This window comes from Nuphar pumila, chromosome 3 (assembly GCF_984573655.1).
Source record: "Nuphar pumila chromosome 3, dmNupPumi1.hap1.1, whole genome shotgun sequence".
In the NCBI taxonomy this organism is placed as follows: domain Eukaryota; kingdom Viridiplantae; phylum Streptophyta; class Magnoliopsida; order Nymphaeales; family Nymphaeaceae; genus Nuphar; species Nuphar pumila.
In genome coordinates this window covers 84,941,487-84,960,991 of record NC_143251.1, presented here as the reverse complement: position 1 = coordinate 84,960,991, position 19,505 = coordinate 84,941,487, and the positions used below count along the sequence as shown (strand labels likewise).

The 19,505-nt window shown below is 45.6% G+C and overlaps 1 protein-coding gene across 5 annotated transcripts in view; it reads left to right on the top strand.

The window, feature by feature from the left end:
• Positions 1-19,505, top strand: part of GCN2 (protein kinase family protein) — a 225,217-nt gene that overhangs the window by 111,290 nt on the left and 94,422 nt on the right. For all 5 annotated transcript variants that reach the window (XM_089999605.1, XM_089999602.1, XM_089999603.1 and 2 more), the window contains 2 exons: positions 910-1,186; positions 2,105-2,198. In XM_089999605.1, coding sequence (XP_089855731.1) covers positions 910-1,186; positions 2,105-2,198 — 371 coding nt within the window. The remainder of the gene's footprint in view (positions 1-909; positions 1,187-2,104; positions 2,199-19,505) is intronic.

The following is a 19,505-nucleotide window of genomic DNA, read 5'->3' as shown; positions in this document are numbered from 1 at the left end:
CCCTTAAGCTCATGTGATTTAAGACATACCAAACCCTTATTTTATCGAAAAAGAATGAAACCTGTACCTTGATTCGAAGATTAGTAAAAATAAATCTATCTCTTTATCTCTTTCTCTCACGTTTCTTCTCTCTCCCTCAACTCACGTTTTCTCTCTCTCTCTCTCTGGAGGACTGTATCTAGAGAGAGAGAGGTTCTCTTACCTTTTATAATATAAGAGGGTCTGTAGAGGGGTTGACACCCCCTTCTAGATGAAAGGGGTAGAGTTCTACCCATGGTACAACTCTACCTCTATCTTTTATTTATCTTATATATATATATATATATATTTGTTAATTATTCTGTGGAATATTCCACATTAAGGGGGGGACGCCTCCTTCGGGAACAAGCAGTAATGGGGAGATGTGAATAGAACTATTAAAGGATGATCAGTGTTGGATGATATGCCACTTTAATAGCAACTTAACTGTAGTTTGGCACTTGGTTTATATTGTTTGTGAACAGTCTTTTTTGTTACTGTTCTTTATTTTTCTAATGTTTGGTACCTGTGTTATTTCTCTACTTCATATGTATACAACACTCTTTAGCCTCTTTGGCTAACTAAATTGGCTTTAAAGCTTTTCTTTTTGGGGTTCAGATTCTAATATGCTCATACTTTGAATTTTATGATATCAGAACCTGTTCGATTATACACAAGAAAAATGTATGCAAAAATTTGCGACAAGTGGTTGTAAGGAACATGACTCTGCTTCAATTATTATGATCAGTTGTATTCTTTTCTTCACATTATATCATAGTTTTCTAAATATCTAATTGTTAACTAAGATATGTCTTCAGTTATGTACCTATTTCTGAATATTGCCTCTTCTATTTTCTATGTTCTTAGCATAACAAGTTGCATTTTTGGCAGATATTCTGCGCATGATACAGACTGCAGAGGATACATATGTTTATGATCGTGTTATATCTGCCATTTTTGATGAAGAGAGATATATAATGAAAGCACACTCCTGCATTGGTGGGAAGGAGTGGATGAGAACTGATGAATCTTCTTTTATTCAAACGATTGAGTTAGACCTCCATGATCATGTTTCGGATGTTGCAAAGGATGTCTTCAAGCAACATGGTGCAAAGAGATTTGAAATACCTCGATTTCGTGTTTTGGATGACCGTCTGGGATACAATTGGTTCGTGCATTTTCAACATAAGAAATGTCTTTTCATAAAAATGTAGCCATGTATAGCTGGAATTAGAAAATATAGGTAAAATTTGATTTTGACCACGAGTGGGCTAATTAGAAAAGAGCACAAAGATTCTATCTTTGACAGATGTATGGAAAAAACTAAGAATATTGCACTCATATAACCATATTCCTTTGTTCTTTTTTTCTCCCCCACTTTTCTATTTCTTTTTTGAATTTTTACGTGCTCTCTATTACAAGCTAGTTTTTTTTTCTGTTGTCTGCATGCGCCATACATGCTTCGTGTTAGAAACGTTCTACCCAAGTAAAATGTGTGTAGGCATGGTTGTATAATCTGCATACTTGATACGGTGGACATCATGTCAGGAACCTGATGGGTAGTCAGAAATCCAACCCGAGATGGGCCGGGTTCAGGCTGCCTTGTGCAGCCCGAAGCCTAATTATTCTGAGGCCAGACCAGGCTCTAATAGTAAACGGGCCAGGCTTGGGTAGGGCCAAAATGATATCTCAAGGGAGACCGGCCCGAGCCAGGCCCGTTTATTAGCCTGGCTTAAATGGCCCAACCTGATGTGCTTGGATTCAGCCGGATAAGGCTCAAGTGTGGCCCAAACCTGACATGAGTCTGGTCAGGATTTTGGCAGGCCTCTCAGGCCTGATGTTGACCCCTAATATTTGATGAACTAGGTAGACTTACCATCCATTATATCCATCCTGCCTATGCCATGGCCAAGGTTCAGCCCTGCTGCCATCTTTATTTCTGACTTTAACTTTGAACCTGCCAGGAATTCTTTTCCCTATTTAAACAACTGCAAAGCATGTTTTAATTTAGGTTCTGTTTTTTTTTAAATTGTCAAAAAGGTCAAATATAAAAATTTCTACTGCTGTTTTTATACTTTTTGTGAAGGAATGCTGTGAAACTGTTGACTTCTGGAGGGGACATGCTTGAGCTTTGCCATGAGCTGCGTTTGTCTTTTGTTGAATGGGTTGTGGCAAAACAGGTAATTGCATGGAGAAAACTTATATTGCTGATTGATTTAGCTATCGATAACATGCAACTAATGATGATAATTGTCCATTTTCCATCATCATGTCAAACACCCTCATTTTCTTTTTCCATTTCTCTGAACCAAAGTAGTAAGTTCTTGTTGTTAGACTATTCTATTACCTTGATTTATTTATTCTTTTGTGTCTTATTGCTTCTTGACACAAACATATTTTCTAAATTTCAAACTTGCGAACCTTTTCAGAAAAACATGCAAGAGACTAAAAATATCTCTTTCCTTCAGAGTTTGTTTATGAAATCAGAGAAAGATTTTTCTTTTGTTAAATCAGAAGGCAAGCTGACAACTTTGGGCACGTTAGCTAAAAGAACCAAAACTCACAAAATTAGGGTATCGTAAGGAAAACCAGTTACAAACCCGAAGCGTCCAAGATGCGAGCTAAGAGTAGGAAAAAGAAGTCTTGAAGCCATCTTGCAATCGCGCCTGTAAAACTCAGTTTTAACAAAAAAAAAAGACCGGACCCGGGTCGGGTCCAGACCCGACCCGGATCCAACTCGTGCCCAGCCCCTCGAAAAGGGTTTCGAAGGGGCTGGCAGCCCACGGAAGGGGGATCTCTGGCGACACAGGGGGAGGGCCCTGTGTGCGCCCCCTCCTTATAAAAAGGCGAGAGGGGAGGGCTTACGAGCCTCCCCCGACTCCAACCCTCTCACAGGAAGTTCTTGTTGCTCTTCCTGATGATTGTTCGGCCAAGGAGCCGTGGGATAAGTTAGTTCAAACATATTCACAAATTTCTGGGGCAAGATATATGTTTCTTAAGCGAGAGTTTCAAATGATGAAGAAACATTCCATGTCTATTATGGAATATCTGAACAAAATGAAAGGCATCACAGATCAGCTGGCTGTTGTTGGATGTCTTGTCAGTGAAAAAGATAAGGTGCAACAAACCTTGAGCGGATCGGGGCCAGAATATCATGTCATGACAACCCTACTGTGTTTACCAGAACTCCCAAAGTTTGAAGATCTTCGTGAAAAATTATTGCAATATGAAATGACTCTGAAAGGATCTTCTGAAGATTCTCATGGACATTCAGGAATCCAAGATGTACTAGCTACGGGAATGAGTTATGGCCGAGGACGAGAAAGTTTTTTTCGAGGAAAGGGCGACCAAGGGAGAAATACCTATGGAGGTCGTGGTATACTTCCAACACCCAATGTGTAAGGACAGAGACCCATCCCTACCTGTTTTCTGTGCAACAAGAAAGGGCACATTAAAGCAAATTGTTGGTTTAATCCTCAAAACAAAGGGAAAGCCCCACAAGCAAAGGCTAGGAAGGATGGAGAAGTTAAGGACTTGCTGCTAGCAGCCTTGGCAGGATTGAAGATGAAGCAAAATGACAAAGGCATTTGGTATGTCGACTCCAGAGCAACTACTCATGTCACAGGTGATGCAGGTAAACTCTTGACCCTTACACCTTATGTCGGTAAAAATAGCATAGTCACAGGAGATGGATCTCATCACTCAATCTCACATATTGGAAATGCCATTATACCCATGTCAAAGTCCTCTCTTAAACTTCCAAGTGTCATTCATGTACCTAACATTCAAAAGAACATTGTTTCTATCTCAAAACTCGTTGATGATGCTAATGCTTCAGTTGAATTTACTCCTTCTGTTTATGTCAAGGATCTTCGCACGAGGAAGACATTCGCTGAAGGAAAACGATGGGGCAACATGTACATCTTCCAAGAAGATCCTCCTTCCTCTATTCATTCCAACTATTCATCCTTGAAGCCTCACCAACGTCAATTTTTTGATCCTGATTTTATATTTACTATTTCTGAGTATAATAAGCCAAGACTTTGGCATAGTCGTCTTGGCCATTGTGGTCGCCGGCCAGCCCCCCTTCATCGTCTCCCCTCTGTCTCTGCTCTCTCTTTCCCCCCGACTCCATCTCTCTCTCTCTCATTGCCGACGCCGGCCAGCCCCCCTTCACGGCACCACTCCTCGGCAGCCCAGGTAAACCCCCCCTTCTCCCCTCGTTTCCCCCCCCTCTTTTCTTCCTCTTCCCTTTTTTCGTCAGGCAAGGGGCTCCACCCCCCTTGCCTTCATCTTTTTAGCAGGCAGGGGGCTCCGCCCTCTGCCCTTTTTACTATTCCGGCAGGGGCCATGGCCCCTGCCCTTCTTTTTTGTGTAGGGGCCGATGGCCCCTACCCTTCCCTTAAGAAAGAAAGTAGGAGCCTTCGGCTCCTGCCTCGTTTTTGGAAACCCAGCAGGGGCCAATGGCTCCTGCCCCTCTCTTGATCGACAGGGGCCTTTGGCCCCTGTCTCTTTTTTCTGTCGAGCAAAGGCTCGACAGGGGCCATTGGCCCCTGCCACCTCTCATGTTAAGCCGCAGGGGGCCTTTGGCCTTTCGCTCCCTCTCTCTACTCGTTTCCTTGGCAGGGGCCACCGCCCCCTGCCCCTCTTTTCCTTAAAACCCAACAAGGGCCTCCTATGGCCCTTGTGTAACGCCCCAAAATTTCAAACTTGCAAACCTTTCAGAAAAAAAACAGACAAGAGACTAAAAAGGAATCTCTTCATCTAAGAGATGGTTTACGAAATCAGCGGAAGACTATACTTTTGTAAATTTGAGAAAGGCAAGCTGACAACTTTGGGCGCGTTAGCTAAAAGAACCAAAACACACAACCCATGCTACTTGCAAACACTTGAAAAACCACTTTCATTTAAGTTCTCCAAATAGTACAAAATTCGGATATCCCAAGGAAAATCCGTTACAAAACCCCAAACAACAGGACGCGAGCTAAGAGCAGGAAGAAGAACGTCTTCGAGCCATCTTGCCATCGCCTGTGGTGTACCTAATCATCACCTGTACCCATAGCATGGGTTAGTTTCGCGAAAAACTAGTAGGTGCACAAGAGAGACGGCAGGAAACTGAATTATGTACATTTAATTCAGCAGGTTACGTAGTTTAAAGCAAATATGCAGTCAAATAGGTAAGCAATGCACAAGGTAGTGCAAGCACATAAGTAGTGCAAGCGAATAAGTAGTACAAGCGAGTCAGTAGTGCAAGCGAATCAGTAGTGCAAGCGAGTCTCACGACCCAACGACCAGTGTGAACAAACCTTATGTTTCGATAATTACTAGCCTGCGGGTACGCGCAAGCAAAACGTAGAAACAACTGAGACTAGTTCGGGCATCTGTTATTCTATGTATTTTCAATAACCCGAATAGCTAGTTGAGTTCGCTCTAAAGGGACGGCTTTAGCCAAGAGAGGATTCCCCAAAGGAGGCAGTGCGCGAGTGGGATCCGTTGTAGCTGCAAATATGCGACAATCTTAGCACGCTAACAGCAAAACAGAAGGTCAGAGTCATTGCCACTGACCTAACGCGAAGGAAGCAGAAGCAGGGGCAGCGGGCCCCTGTTGACCTGCTTTCGACAAAGTACGAGGAAGCAAGGGGTTGTACCCCTGCCCTCAAATAGCGAGGGCAGGCAGGGTTGCGCCATTGCCTGACAAAGAAAAAGAGAGGCAGGGGGCTTCATCCCTGCCTGACGAACATGCACAGAGGTAGTGGCTCGGCCCCTGCCTAATGAAATGTGAATAGGCAGGGGGCAAAGCCCCTGCATGATGCCAAGGAAGAACGAGGCAAGGGGGCTTGCCCCTGCCTGTCGAAAAACAACGGAGGTAGGGGCGATGCCTCCGGCTAAAGAGTGAAGAGGCACAGGGAGGGGGCTCGACCCCTCCCCTGCCGAAACAAAGAGCAGGGAGGGGCTCGACCCCCCTCCTCTGCCATAATAAGAAGCAGGGAGGGGGCCGGCCCCCTCCCTTGCCGTAATAAGAAGCAGGGAGGGGGCCGACCCCCTCCCTTGCCGTAATAGGTAGCAGGGAGGGGACTTAGCCCCTCCCCTACTTACAAGGGTGCAGGGAGGAGCTGGGCCCCGCCCCTGCAAGAAGAGGGTATCGGGAGGGCTCAGCCCTCCCTTACCAACCACAGCACAGGGATGGGCTCCGCCCCTCCCTCGCTAAAAAGAATCGCAGGGAGGGGGGCTTTGCCCCTCCCCTGTGATTCAATGGGGCAGAGAGGCGACCTCCCCCCCCCCCCGCGCAACAAAGAAACGAGGGGGGAAAAAGAGAGAGACAGACGAGCGAGGGAGAAGAAGGGGAGGAAGAGCGTACCTGGTGGTCGGCATCGGCGTCGGAGAGAGTCGCCGGCGGCGTCGGGCTGACGCTGGTCTCCGGCGAATCGAGGAAGACGAGAGGCGGTGGGTGTCGGGGAGAGAGATGAGAGAGTCGAGGTGGAAGGGCGGGGAGGAGGGTTTCGTAACCCTCCTCCCGCCTGCCTCGCTGTCTTAAAAGACAACAAGAGGCGGTGGTCAGGGTCGGGTCCGGATCCGGCCCGAATCAAAACAAATTTTTTGTTTTGCTGTTACATCCTACCCTCCTTAAAATAATTTCGTCCGCGAAATTTCTATTGCATGTATTGGTCAAAATACAAGTCAGGGTATTTTCCCTGATATCAGACTTAGGCTCCCATGTACATTCATTTATTTCATGGTGTTGCCAACGTACTTTTACTAGAGAAATCGTCTTCGATATGAGCACTTGGTCTCGACGATCAACGATTGCCACTGGTCTTTCCTCGAACGTCAAGTCTTTTTGGATATCCACATCATCATAATGAATGATGTGTGATGGGTCGTGAACGTATATTCTCAGCATAAATACGTGGAAGCCGTCGTGGATCTGAGCGTACGGAGGAGGCAACGCAACACGGTAAGCCGCCTCACCGATCCGATCCAGGATCTCAAAAGGTCCGACGAACCGGGAACTCAACTTTCCTTTCTTCCCAAAATTGAAAACGCTCTGTGTAGGAGATACCTTAACAAAAACCATATCTCCTGTTGAGAACACGAGCTCTCTACGTCGACGATCGGCGTAACACTTCTGCCGGCTCTGCGCGGTACGGAGACCTTCCCTGATCATCTGCACTTGCTGAGTATAGTGTTGTAGCACTATAGGTGAATCTAGCATCCGTTCACCAACCTTATCCCAGTAAACAGGTGATCGACAAGGCTTCCCGTACAAAGCTTCGTACGGGCCATACCGATACTCGCATGATAACTATTATTGTATGCGAATTCTGCCAACCCGGTATGAGAGTCCCATTCTCCCTTCCAGACTAACATGCACGCTCGCAGCATGTCCTCCAAAGTCTGAATCGTACGTTCAGATTGTCCGTCGGTCTGAGGGTGGAAAGCGGTGATGAATTTCAATTTCGTGCCCAAGGCCAACTGCAGTTGTCCCCAAAACCTGGAGGTGAACCTCGGGTCACGATCGAAGATGATTGACACAGGAACACCGTGCAATCTCACAATCTCCCGGACATAGAGGTCTGCCAAGCTGTCCAGTAACTGACTGAGCCGTATAGGGAGGAAATGCGCCGATTTAGTGAGTCGATCCACGATCACCCAAATCGCATCGTGTTTCCTCCGCGTCCTTGGCAAACCGACGATGAAGTCCATCGTGATGTCCTCCCACTTCCATTATGGAATCTCCATCTGCTGCATCACTCCGCCTGGTCGCTGGTGCTCGATCTTAACCTGTTGGCAAGTCAAACACTTCGAAACGTACTCGGCTACGTCCCGCTTCATTCCACTCCACCAATATCTGCGCTGCAAATCTTTGAACATCTTTGTGCCGCCCGAGTGAATCGTGTACTTGGACTTGTGGATTTCAGCGAGAATCTCTTCTCTCAAAATAAGATCTTCTGGCACCCAGAGACAATCCTTATGCCAAACACCTCCTTCCTCACTCTGACGGAAGGGGGTATCAGCCCGCTGCGCTAGAGCTTTCAGCTTTTCGTACCGCTCATCGATCTTTTGACTAACAAAGATCCTTGACAATAGCTCAGGTTGAGCTACCATGCTGGATAGACTGATCGAATCTCGAATGACCGTAAACGGTTTCCACGATATCAGGTCCTCGATCAGCCTCCACTCAGCGAACAACAAATTAACCGAAACACTGGGAAACTTGCGGCTCAGAGCGTCGGCCACGACGTTCGCTTTTCCTGGGTGGTAGGACAAGGTAAAGTCGTAATCCTTGAGGAATTCCAGCCAACGCCGCTGCCTCATATTCAACTCCTTCTGCGAAAACAAATATTTTAGGCTTTTGTGATCTGTAAAAGCCTCGAACTGCTCCCCGTACAAATAGTGCCGCCAAATCTTCAATGCGAAGACCACCGCCGCTAACTCCAAATCATGAGTCGGATAATTCTTCTTATGAATTTTAAGTTGGCGTAATGCATAGGCGATCACCCTATCGTTCTGCATTAAGACGCAACCCAAGCTAGTCTCGGAAGCGTCAGTGTAAATCACGAAGCCGCCTTGACCCGAAGGTAAGGCCAAAATAGGAGCAGCCGTAAGACGTTCCTTCAACATCTGAAAATTGCTCTCGCACATGTCGTCCCACACGAACTTAGCTTCTTTCTTCAGGAGTTGCGTCAAGGGTAGAGAGATCTTAGAAAAGTCCTGGATAAATCTTCGGTAATACCCAGCTAATCCAAGAAAACTCCGAATGTCACGATCATTCCTCGGCTGCTGCCAACTGAGTATAGCCTCGACTTTCGCAGGATCCACGGACACACCTTCCTTGGAGATGACATGTCCCAAAAACATGATCTCCTTGAGCCGAAACTCACACTTAGAGTACTTAGTGAACAAACGCTCCTTTCGCAAGGTTTCAAGAATAACCCTCAAGTGCTCACGATGTTACTCCCAGCTATCGGAATACACCAGAATGTCGTCGATGAACACGATCATGAAGGTGTCCAAAAAATGTTTGAACAGCCTATTCATGAGATCCATGAACGCTGCAGGAGCGTTAGTGAGTCCGAAGGGCCACTTCGCACGCGAGTGCTGCAAGAAGGCGACTGACGACTTCAGACGGAATGGTGGAGCACCTCTGCTCCCCCGACCACCGCCGCAACCGCAACAACAACAACATTCTTACCAGGCGCAGCAACCACAGTCCAACGGCCAGAAGAAAGCACCGGGATGCGTTTACACTCCCACGGTCGAACAGCTGACCAAAGGCGAGCTTGTGCAAGGTACCATCTTGATTGCTAACCAAGCAACTTTCGTACTCTTTGATTGCGGTGGCACTCATTCTTTTTTTTCTGTAAAATTTGCTGAACTCTTGCATGTACCTGTAAGTTCGTTAGATAATGCTCTCAACGTCTATAACCCGATTGGTAAAAACACTATTTGTGCGACCTACGTGCTAGCTTTGGACGTGGTCTTGGCGGATCGACATTTGTCGACCTGCGTTATCCTTCTAGATATGACCGAATTTGACGTCATCCTAGGCATGGATTGGCTGCACAAGTACCATGCCAAAATCTTTTGCCATGAAAGCAAGATTGTGTTGTCTCCACCAGGGATGTCTAAGGTGGAATTCAAGTTCGCGAAGACGATCCGTGCAAGCAAGATGATTTGTTCGCTAAAGACACAAAATTACCTAAGGAGGGGATGCACTGCCTTTTTAGTCAGTGTCGTCCAGTCCGAGCCGCCGCAAGTTTCGATAAGAGATCTGGAGGTGGTTCGGGATTTTCCAGACGTCTTTTCAGAGGAGCTCGCAGGATTTTCCCACCACGAGAGGTTGATTTCAACATTGAGTTGCTGCCGGGTACTGCACCAATTTCTAAAGCTCCATACCGTATGGCGTCAGTCGAGCTCGAGGAGCTCAAAAAGCAGTTATAGGAGTTGATGGATTTAGGATTCATTCGCCCTAGTGTCTTATGTTGGGGAGCTCCTGTTTTATTCGTTAAAAAGAAAGACGGATCATTGCGGTTGTGCATCGACTATCGAATGCTCAACCAGGCCACGATAAAGAATAAGTATCCGTTACCGTGTATCGAAGATCTGTTCGATCAACTGAAGAATGCCAAGATTTTGTCAAAGATCGACCTTAGGTCAGGATACCATCAACTCAGAATTAAGGGAGATGATATCTCCAAGACGGCTTTTCGAACCAGATATGGGCATTTCGAGTTTACTGTCACGCCTCTCGGACTCACCAACGCACCAGTAGCCTTTATGGACCTCATGAATCGTGTGTTCAAACCCTTTTTGGACACCTTCGTGATCTTGTTCATCGATGACATTCTGGTGTACTCTGAAACCTGGAATCAACATCGTGAACATTTAATCATCATTTTGGAAACCTTGTGAAAGGAGCGTTTGTTCGCTAAATTCTCTAAAAGCGAGTTTTGGCTCAAGGAGGTTATGTTTATGGGTCATGTTATATCCGAGAAAGGAGTGTCTGTGGATCCTGCAAAGGTGGAGGCCATACTAAGCTGACAACAACCGAAGAATGTTTGGGACATCAGAAGGTTTCTTGGCTTAGCTGGATATTATCGAAGATTTAGCCAGGACTTTTCCAAAATCTCTTTACCTATGACAAAGCTGCTAAAGAAGGAAGCTAAGTTTATGTGGGACGATTCGTGCGAAAACAGTTTTCAGTTGCTGAAGGTGCGACTTACTAGCGCTCCTATCTTGGCCTTGCCTTCAGGACAAGGCGGCTTCGTGATCTATACTGACGCTTCAGTGACAGGCTTGGGCTGCGTTCTAATGCAGAATGGTAGGGTAATCGCTTACGCCTCGCGTCAACTTAAGATTCATGAGAAGAATTATCCGACTCATGACTTGGAATTAGCGGCTGTGGTGTTCGCATTGAAGATATGGCGACACTACTTGTACAGGGAACAATTCGAGACTTTTACGGATCATAAGAGCCTCAAGTACTTGTTTTCATAGGAGCTAAATATGAGGCAACGACGGTGGCTTGAATTTCTCAAGGATTACGATTTCACCCTTTCCTACCATCCAGGAAAGGCAAACGTGGTAGCTGATGCTCTCAGCCGTAAGGCTTCTAGCATTTTCGTCATCCTATTATACGTTGGTTGGAAGTTGATTGAGGATTTGGTCTCATGGAAACCGTTTGCAGTCTCGTCGAATTCTATCAGTCTTTCTAATCTGATAGCTCAACCTGAGCTATTAGCCAAGATCCCTGCTGGGCAAAAAACTGATGCGCAGTACGAGAAGCTGAAGGCTCGTACACAGCAGACCGATACTCCTTTCCGACTTAAGGACGATGGAAGCATTTGACTCAAAAATCGTCTTTGAGTTCTAGATGATCCTGTTTTGAGAGACGAGATTCTCGTAGAGGCCCATAAATCCAAATATACGATTCACCCGGGAGGCACGAAGATTTTCAAAGACTTGCAACGCAGATATTGGTGGAGCGGAATGAAGCGAGACGTGGCCGAATACATCTCTAAGTGTTTGACTTGCCAGCGGATTAAGATCGAGCATCAACGACCTGGCGGAGTGATGCAGCAGATGAAAATTCCACAATAGAAGTGGGAAGACATCACTATGGACTTTATCGTCGGTTTGCCTAGGACACGAAAAAAGAACGATGGGATTTGGGTGATCGTTGACCGACTCACCAAATCGGCTCATTTCCTTCCTATTCGTATTAGTCAGTCCTTAGACAATTTGGCGGATCTCTACATTCGTGAGATTGTGAGGTTACACGGTGTTCCGGTGTCTATTATCTCCGATCGTGATCCGAGGTTTTGGGGACAACTTCAAATCGCTTTGGGTACGAATTTCAAATTTAGCACCCCTTTTCACCCTCAGATAGACGGACAATCTAAACGCACATTTCAGACTTTGGAGGACATGCTGCGTGCGTGCATGATGGACTGGAAGGGAGAATGGGATTCTCATACCAGTCTGGCCGAATTCGCGCATAACAACAGTTATCACGCTAGCATCGGGATGGCCCCTTACGAGGCCTTGTATGGAAAGCCCTGTCGTTCGCCTCTCTACTAGGACGAGGTTGGCGATCGAAGGATGAAATTTCCTATAGTGCTACAACACTACACTCAGCAGTTGCAGATGATACTAGAGCGACTCTGTACTGCATAGAGTCGGCAAATAAGTTACGCAGATCGCCTTCGTCGAGAGCTCTCCTTCTCGATAGGAGATATGGTTTTTGTTAAAGTATCTCCCACAAAGAGCGTATTTCGGTTTGGGAAAAAGGGAAAGCTAAGCCCTAGATTTGTCGGACCATTCGAGATCCTAGAACGGATTGGTGAAGCAGCTTATCGTGTGACTTTACCTCCTCAGTACGCTCAGATCCATAATGTTTTTCACGTATCCATGCTTCGGAAATACGTTCACGACCCATCACACATCATCCATTATGATGATGTAGACATTCAAAAGGATTTGTCTTTCGAGGAAAGACCAGTCGAGATCGTTGATCGTCGAGATCAAGTGCTTAGATCAAAGACGATATCTGTTGTAAAGGTGCGTTGGAAGCACCATGGGATAGATGAATGTACTTGGGAGCCTGACTCTGATATTAGGGAGAAATACCCTGACTTGTACTTTGATCGATAAGTTCAATTTAATTTCGTGGACGAAATTATTTTAAGGAGGGTTGGATGTAAAAGCCACTTTTAACAAAAAAAAAAGATCGGACCCTGGTGGGTTCCAGACCTGACCCGGATCCAACTCGTCCCCAGCCCCTCGAAAAGGGTTTCGAAGGGGCTGACAGACCACGGAAGGGGGGGGGGGATCTTCGGCGACACAGGGGGCGAGCCCTGTGTGCGCCCCCTCCTTATAAAAAGGCGAGAGGGGAGGGCTTACGATTCTCCCCCGATCCCCCGACTCTCTCTCTCATCTCTCGTCTCTCCCCTCTGTCTCTGCTCTCTCTTCCCCCCCGACTCCATCTCTCTCTCTCTCTCTCTCATTGCCGACCCCGACCAGGCCCCCTGCACGGCACCACTCCTCGGCAGCCCAAGTATCCCCCCCCTTCTCCCCTCGTTTCCCCCCCTCTTTTCTTCCTCTTCCCTTTTTCCGTCAGGCAAGGGGCTTCGCTCCCCTTGCCTTCATCTTTTTAGCTCCGCCCCCTGCCCTTTTTACTATTCTGGCAGGGGCCATGGCCCCTGCCCTTCTCTTTCGTGTAGGGGCCGATGGCCCCTACCCTTCCCTTAAGAAAGGAAGCAGGAGCCTTCGGCTCCTGCCTCGTTTTTGGAAACCCAGCAGGGGCCAATGGCCCCTGCCCCTCTCTTGACCGACAGGGGCCTCTGGCCCCTGTCTCTTTTTTTTATCGAGCAAAGGCTCGACAGGGGCTATTGGCCCCTGCCTCCTCTCCTGTTAAGCCGCAGGGGCCCCTGTGCTCCCTCTCTCTACTCGTTTCCTTGGCAGGGTCCACCGACCCTTGCCCCTTTCTTTTTAAATCCGGCTCCTGCCCCTCTTTTCCTTAAAACCCAGCAAGGGCCTCCTAAGGCCCTTGCCCCTCTTCTTAAAGACCCAACATTGGCCGATGGCCCCTGCCCCTCTCTAAACCGACAGGGGCCTTTGGCCCCTTCCCCATTTCCTGTCGAGCAAAGCTCGGCAGGGGCCATTTGGCCCCTGCCTCATCCTTTGAGGGCCGCAGGTGTGCATTTGGCCCCTGCGACCCCGTCTCTCTCTCGTTTTGCCTTCCGATAGGCCAACAGAAGGGGGTGGGAAGCCCCCCTTCCATTCAAGGTAGGAGAAGTCGAGTCTCCTCTCTACCTTTGCTCGTTTTTATGCCTTCTAAAAGTCATATTTTTGCAGTTTACACAACGGAGCCCGTTCGCGCCCCGCGATCTAAACCAATGATCACCTACGCTCGTAGACGACTTCTTCCTCGCAATACCCCAAGGTAGGAGAAGTTGCACAATGACTTAAAAGATGTATGTTAGGGTTAACTTGTGAAATAGGTGGTGATAATGATGTTTGAAAAAAAAAAGGGTTTGGGTGAGCTAATCCTACCTAGCAGAGCCTTTAGGGCTTCAGTTGCAACCAATTTGAATAACAATTAGTCTTAATGATATTCGTGTTAACATCACTTGTAATATGTTGGTTAACTCTCATTTAATTTCCTTTAGAATTATAGCAGTCGTTCTGTTATGTTAACCCTGGTGGTCATACACTGAAGTCAGGAATCTGTTTACTGCTTTCAAAATGTTTTGCTATTATTTGAGGTGCACTAGAAACCGTTGTATTCTATTTATTAATCTGGTTAGCAATTGATATTGTATCCAATTTGATGGTAGAAAGTAGAACGTTGATAACAATAGTTACTTGCTCTAGAATGCATCAAAATTTGTGTCCAATCTTCATTTGTATCCATATTGTATTGCTGCAGTACACACTCAGTTGGTAAGCATTTTGCTGCACACATTACTGTGCACCCACAAAAATACGTATACATTTTCTGTTGTGACATTAGTGAAGAATGAACTCCGCCTTGGATATGTTCTGCTGCACACACAGAGAAAATTTAATGTGTGATTCCCATTGTTGTCATGACTATACATGTGCCCACACCCTACGCATGGGAGCCAAACCCTTTCTCAGGAAGTTGACCCCTAGTGCATCATGTCATACCTGGAAGACCAGAGAGTCGACCCTGGCATAACATGAGTCAGTCCTTGGTTGCCGTGTTCGGGCATTATGCTTATAGCTAAAATCGAGTGATATTATACATCAGTGAAAAAAAATTGTCTAGATCTTTACTGCCATTAAGAATTGTGATTCACTTTGAAAATGGCATATGCGCATTCTACTCGTAGTTGGAAATATATGATGCTACCTATTGTGAAACACTATGTTTTATTTGTAACTTGATATACAAATGGGATAATGTGCAATTTGTTTATATCTGAAATTTTGTCATGTAAACTGCTGACATTTAAATCTGGAAAATGTCTGAGTTTTGACTGCCTTCTGTAGAAGAGTTGTGAGACATTAAAAAGATTGAAATTGTTTGTTGCATGCAGTCAAGTTACGTGAATTGCTTTCCTTTGTCCACTGTGAATTCAAAATGAATGATAGGGAGTTTGAGAATCTTGCCTAATTGGGCAATATGGTTTGGGTACCTGATGCTGAGCTTGCACTCAATGTCAATAACATTGGTGAGAAAATTAAAGGTTAAATTTTGTGAGCCTGACTGGTTTAAAGGTACCAGTGGCCTGACTGGTTTAAAGGTACTGAGGCTTGTGTGCTTGACTGGTTTAAAGGTACCAGAGCACTTTGAGTGGGTTTATGCAATCAATATGACAAAGGGTTGAGATTGTTTTATACACCTTGGTAAAATGACTAAGGTTGGGAATTCTACTTCTATGATAGTAGAAGAAAGTTGGGAAAATGCCCTTTACTTCGGGAATATAATTAAATGAAAAGATTAACCCACTCAGATTCGGGCTTACCTTGGAGAGGGTAGGTGGTACAAAACTCCGGGGACGTGTTTCCTGTTTCGAGCTAAAGTGACTCGTTGGTCCCCAGTCTTCGGAGTTGGGAAGGCCCGGACTACCAATATGTCCTAGGTGGTAGCTCTTTGTTCTTCTGCAGAAGTTAGGGATGCATCCTGTTTTGGTTTTGGCCTTTGGGAGTTTCTCTCGGTCACTGGCCGCTCCCTTGAGATTTCAGTCACAGTTAGAATGTTCGGGTTAATGAAACAACTTGAATAATATACCCCCGAACGTTCTCTTCTGTGATGGTTGCCTCGGCCCGTGTGTACCCGCGGGATAAGAAAAGATAAACATAAATTAGAACATTTTAGGTATCACAGTGGGCGAAGGTACTAGGGAGACATGTTTATATTCTTCCAGCATGTTCTGAGCTTGTGATGAAATGACATCCTGAAATGTATAGATATAAGATAATCAAATTCATATTGGGATTGCTACATGAATGTTATGCATGACTGTTATTGTTGTTGCAGAATATGTTTTAATTGCTTAATGCCTTACTTGCTTAATTGTTGTCTTTGCATAAAATGCTGTAATTGCTGAATAATCTGTATGCCTGCTTAGATATATGTCTGTTAATGCTGTTACATAGCCTTCTTTGTGTGAGTCTTAATAGGCTGAAAATTCACACACGACACCCACATCACATACTTGATATATGATATACCTGCAAGAAAAATTACAGTTTTCCTACTTAGACGTGGTAGTCTAATTCCAATCAATTTATTATTTTCCAGGTAAAGAATAGGGTTTATGAGCGACTGCGGGATGAGGCATCGGATCAAGATTTTTGGATTTATTGTTCCAGGGATCGCTTGGGTTTATTGTAATTTTTAACTGTTCATATCATTTAAAACTCTAATGTTAATTTTCATTGATATTGAAATAAAATGAATGTTTTGGGTTTTATCTCCACGATAATGTTCCAGAATGTTTAACCCCATAATATTGTTTCCGCTGTTATATAAAAAAACAATCCTCTTAAATTTGGGTTAAAATTTTGGGGCGTTACATCCTCTTCCGGTAACGGCAGGCACGGGCCAAAGGCCCCTGCGACTCTCTCACTCTCTCCGTTTACCTTTCGACAGGGGGGCATCGGCCCCTGCTCCTCTTCTTTTCAAAATCCAGCAGGGGCTGATGGCCCCTGCCCTTTTTTTTCATGAACGACAGGGGCCATTGGTCCCTGCCTCCTCTTTGAAAGCCGCAGGGGGCCTTTGGCCCCTGCGCTTCCTCTCTCTGCTCGTTTCCTTGGCAGGGGCCATCAGCCCCTGCCCCTTTCTTTTTAAAATCTGGCAGGAGCCGCCTGTCCCTCTTTTCTTTAAAACCCAGCAAGGGCCTCATAAGGCCCTTGCCCCTCTTTTTGAAAACCCAGCAGGGGTCGATGGCCCATGCCCCTCATTAAACCCACAGGGGCCAGAGGCCCCTGTCCCTTTTTCCATCGAGCAAAATGGCCCCTGGCTCATCTTCCGAGGGCTGCAGGTGGGCATTTGGCCCCTGCGACCCTCCTCTCTCTCTCATTTTGCCTTTCGACAGGCCAACAGAAGGGGGTGGGAAGCCCCCTTCCATTCGAGGTAGAACTGCCGACAAGGGCCTTTGGCCCTTGCCCCATGATTCTTCAGGACTCGGCAGGGGCCCTTGGCCCCTGCCTCGTTTTTTTTTAGAAAGCCGACAGGGGCCCTTGGCCCCTGCCTCGTTTTTTTTTTAGAAAGCCGACAGGGGCCAAAGCTCCCTGTCTTGTCTTTTGGGAAGCTTGCAGGGGCCTTTGGCCCCTGCCACCCGAATATATCCGGCTGGCAGTGGAAATAAGCCCCTACCCGACCTTTGTTCCATTTTCAATTAAGATTCATGCTAATATCGTACTCTTGCAGTGTTACGCAACGGAGCCCGTTCGCGCCCCGCGAACTAAACCAACGATCACCTACGCTCGTAGACGACTTCTTCCTCGCAATACCCCAAGGTAGGGGAAGTTGCACAAGGACTTAAATAATTAAATCAAGCTTAAATAATTAAAGATCGAAAGGACTTAATTACATATTTATATACATATACGTATATAAGTACACTTTTAATTCAAGGACGCGGTTTCGCGATCCTTGTTCTTTGCTTTCGCATTTACTGTTTCTGTTTGCCGTCGCGCTTTGCGCCCAGGCTTTTGCTTTCGTATTTACTACTTACTGTCTTTTAATTCAAGGACGCAGTTTCGCGATCCTTGTCCTTTGCTTTCGCATTTCCTGTTTCTGTTTGCCGTCGCGTTTTGCGCCCTGGCTTTTGCTTTCGTATTTACTACTTGCTGTCTTTTAATTTAAGGACGCAGTTTTGCGATCATTGTCCTTTGCTTTCACATTTCCTGTTTCTGTTTGCCATCGCGCTTCGCGCCCAGGCTCTTGCTTTTCACATTATTGTCTTTTGTTTTTGCCTTGCAATCGACTCAGCGTATTCGGGAGGAATACCTTTTCCACTATTTTATCCGATATGTTTTGGGAAAATCCTTTATCTGGGGCAAGATCAAGTTGTTGGGCGATGGGTTCTTTTGCGATACCCATTTACCAAGACCAGTGTCGAGACTTGCGTAGCACCCAGACACTGCGTCATCGGATGCGAGATTCGAGAAAATCACATGCCATATGTAGGCAAGTTGTTGATCGTTTCGAAAGATTTAGAATGTTAAAATAACTTTTTAAAATATTATATCTTTGCGAAACACACTCTTGAGGCTCCTATTGAGGACCTATATCCCTTTCCTCGTAGTGTACTCTTGAACATGCGAGGCATGTTAATACTACGACGATTGGATGAGATGGTTTTATGACCTCGATTAGTGCTTTGTGCACGTTGTTGAAAACACATATAAAAAAAATGGGATCGCCTTTATAGGCAAGATGCTTGTTTTGGTCTAATGAACCAGAGCATGAAGAATGAGGCAACAGCTAAGAAACCCCATCGCGCTCGATTCAACCTAGCTTCGTCAAGACAGAGGACAAAGGGTACCAACTTCGATGAACATACCATTTATGGCTTTTTACGGGCAAAAAACCCGTCTTCCCCAGTCATCGGAGGTTAGGGGGGGATAGGGGCTACATAAGTTAGGCTAACACTTCTGCAGAAGTTGGATGCATCCCTATCAGGCCTTGGAGACTTACTCTTTCGACCATCGGTAGTCTCCATCGGAATAGGATTCAGTCAGACAACCGAGGTATCTTAAAATACTTAACATAATGAACACTCGGCTTGGTCTCGGTTGTTTCGACTCACATGCCATGTATGTACCCGCATGGCCGGTTAACAAGTAATAACTAAATTGAGCATGCTCACCTTTCAGTTTGTTGCACTTATCTTGTTTCTCCAGTTTATCTGCTTAGCTTGCTTGCGTAAATTGCTTGTTTAAGCCTTCTTGATTAGCTTATTTGCTGAGTTTGCCCCTTACTACCTGGTGCATAAATTATTTATGCCTAATTTAGTTCTTTCTGTTTTTGTGCTCACCTATTAGTTTTTCACAAAACTAACCCATTTCATGGGTACATATGACGAATAGGTGCATCACAGGCGATGACGCGACTGCAAGATAACTTTAGGTTCTATTGTTTCTGCTCATAGTTCTTCTCCTGGACATTTTGGTTTTTGTTACAGTTTCCCTGGAGGAAATCCAAATTTTGTACAAACCTGACACTATCTTTTAATAGAAGAAATGGTTTCCTAAGTATTATTGCAGATCGTCCATGGTAAATCCTTGTTCTCTCGCTAACGTACCCAAAGTTGTCAAACTTGTCCTTTCTCTTTTTAAGAAATCGTTTCCGCTGATTTTAAAAATAAACTCTGTAAAGAAAAGGATTTTTTCAACTATTTAAAGGAAATTATAAAGTTCGAAATTTGGGGGCGTTACAACTTGGTATCAGAGCAGATGAAAACAGTGATTCTTGGTCATCGAGCATCCGCTTCGCGCTGTAAGTAACT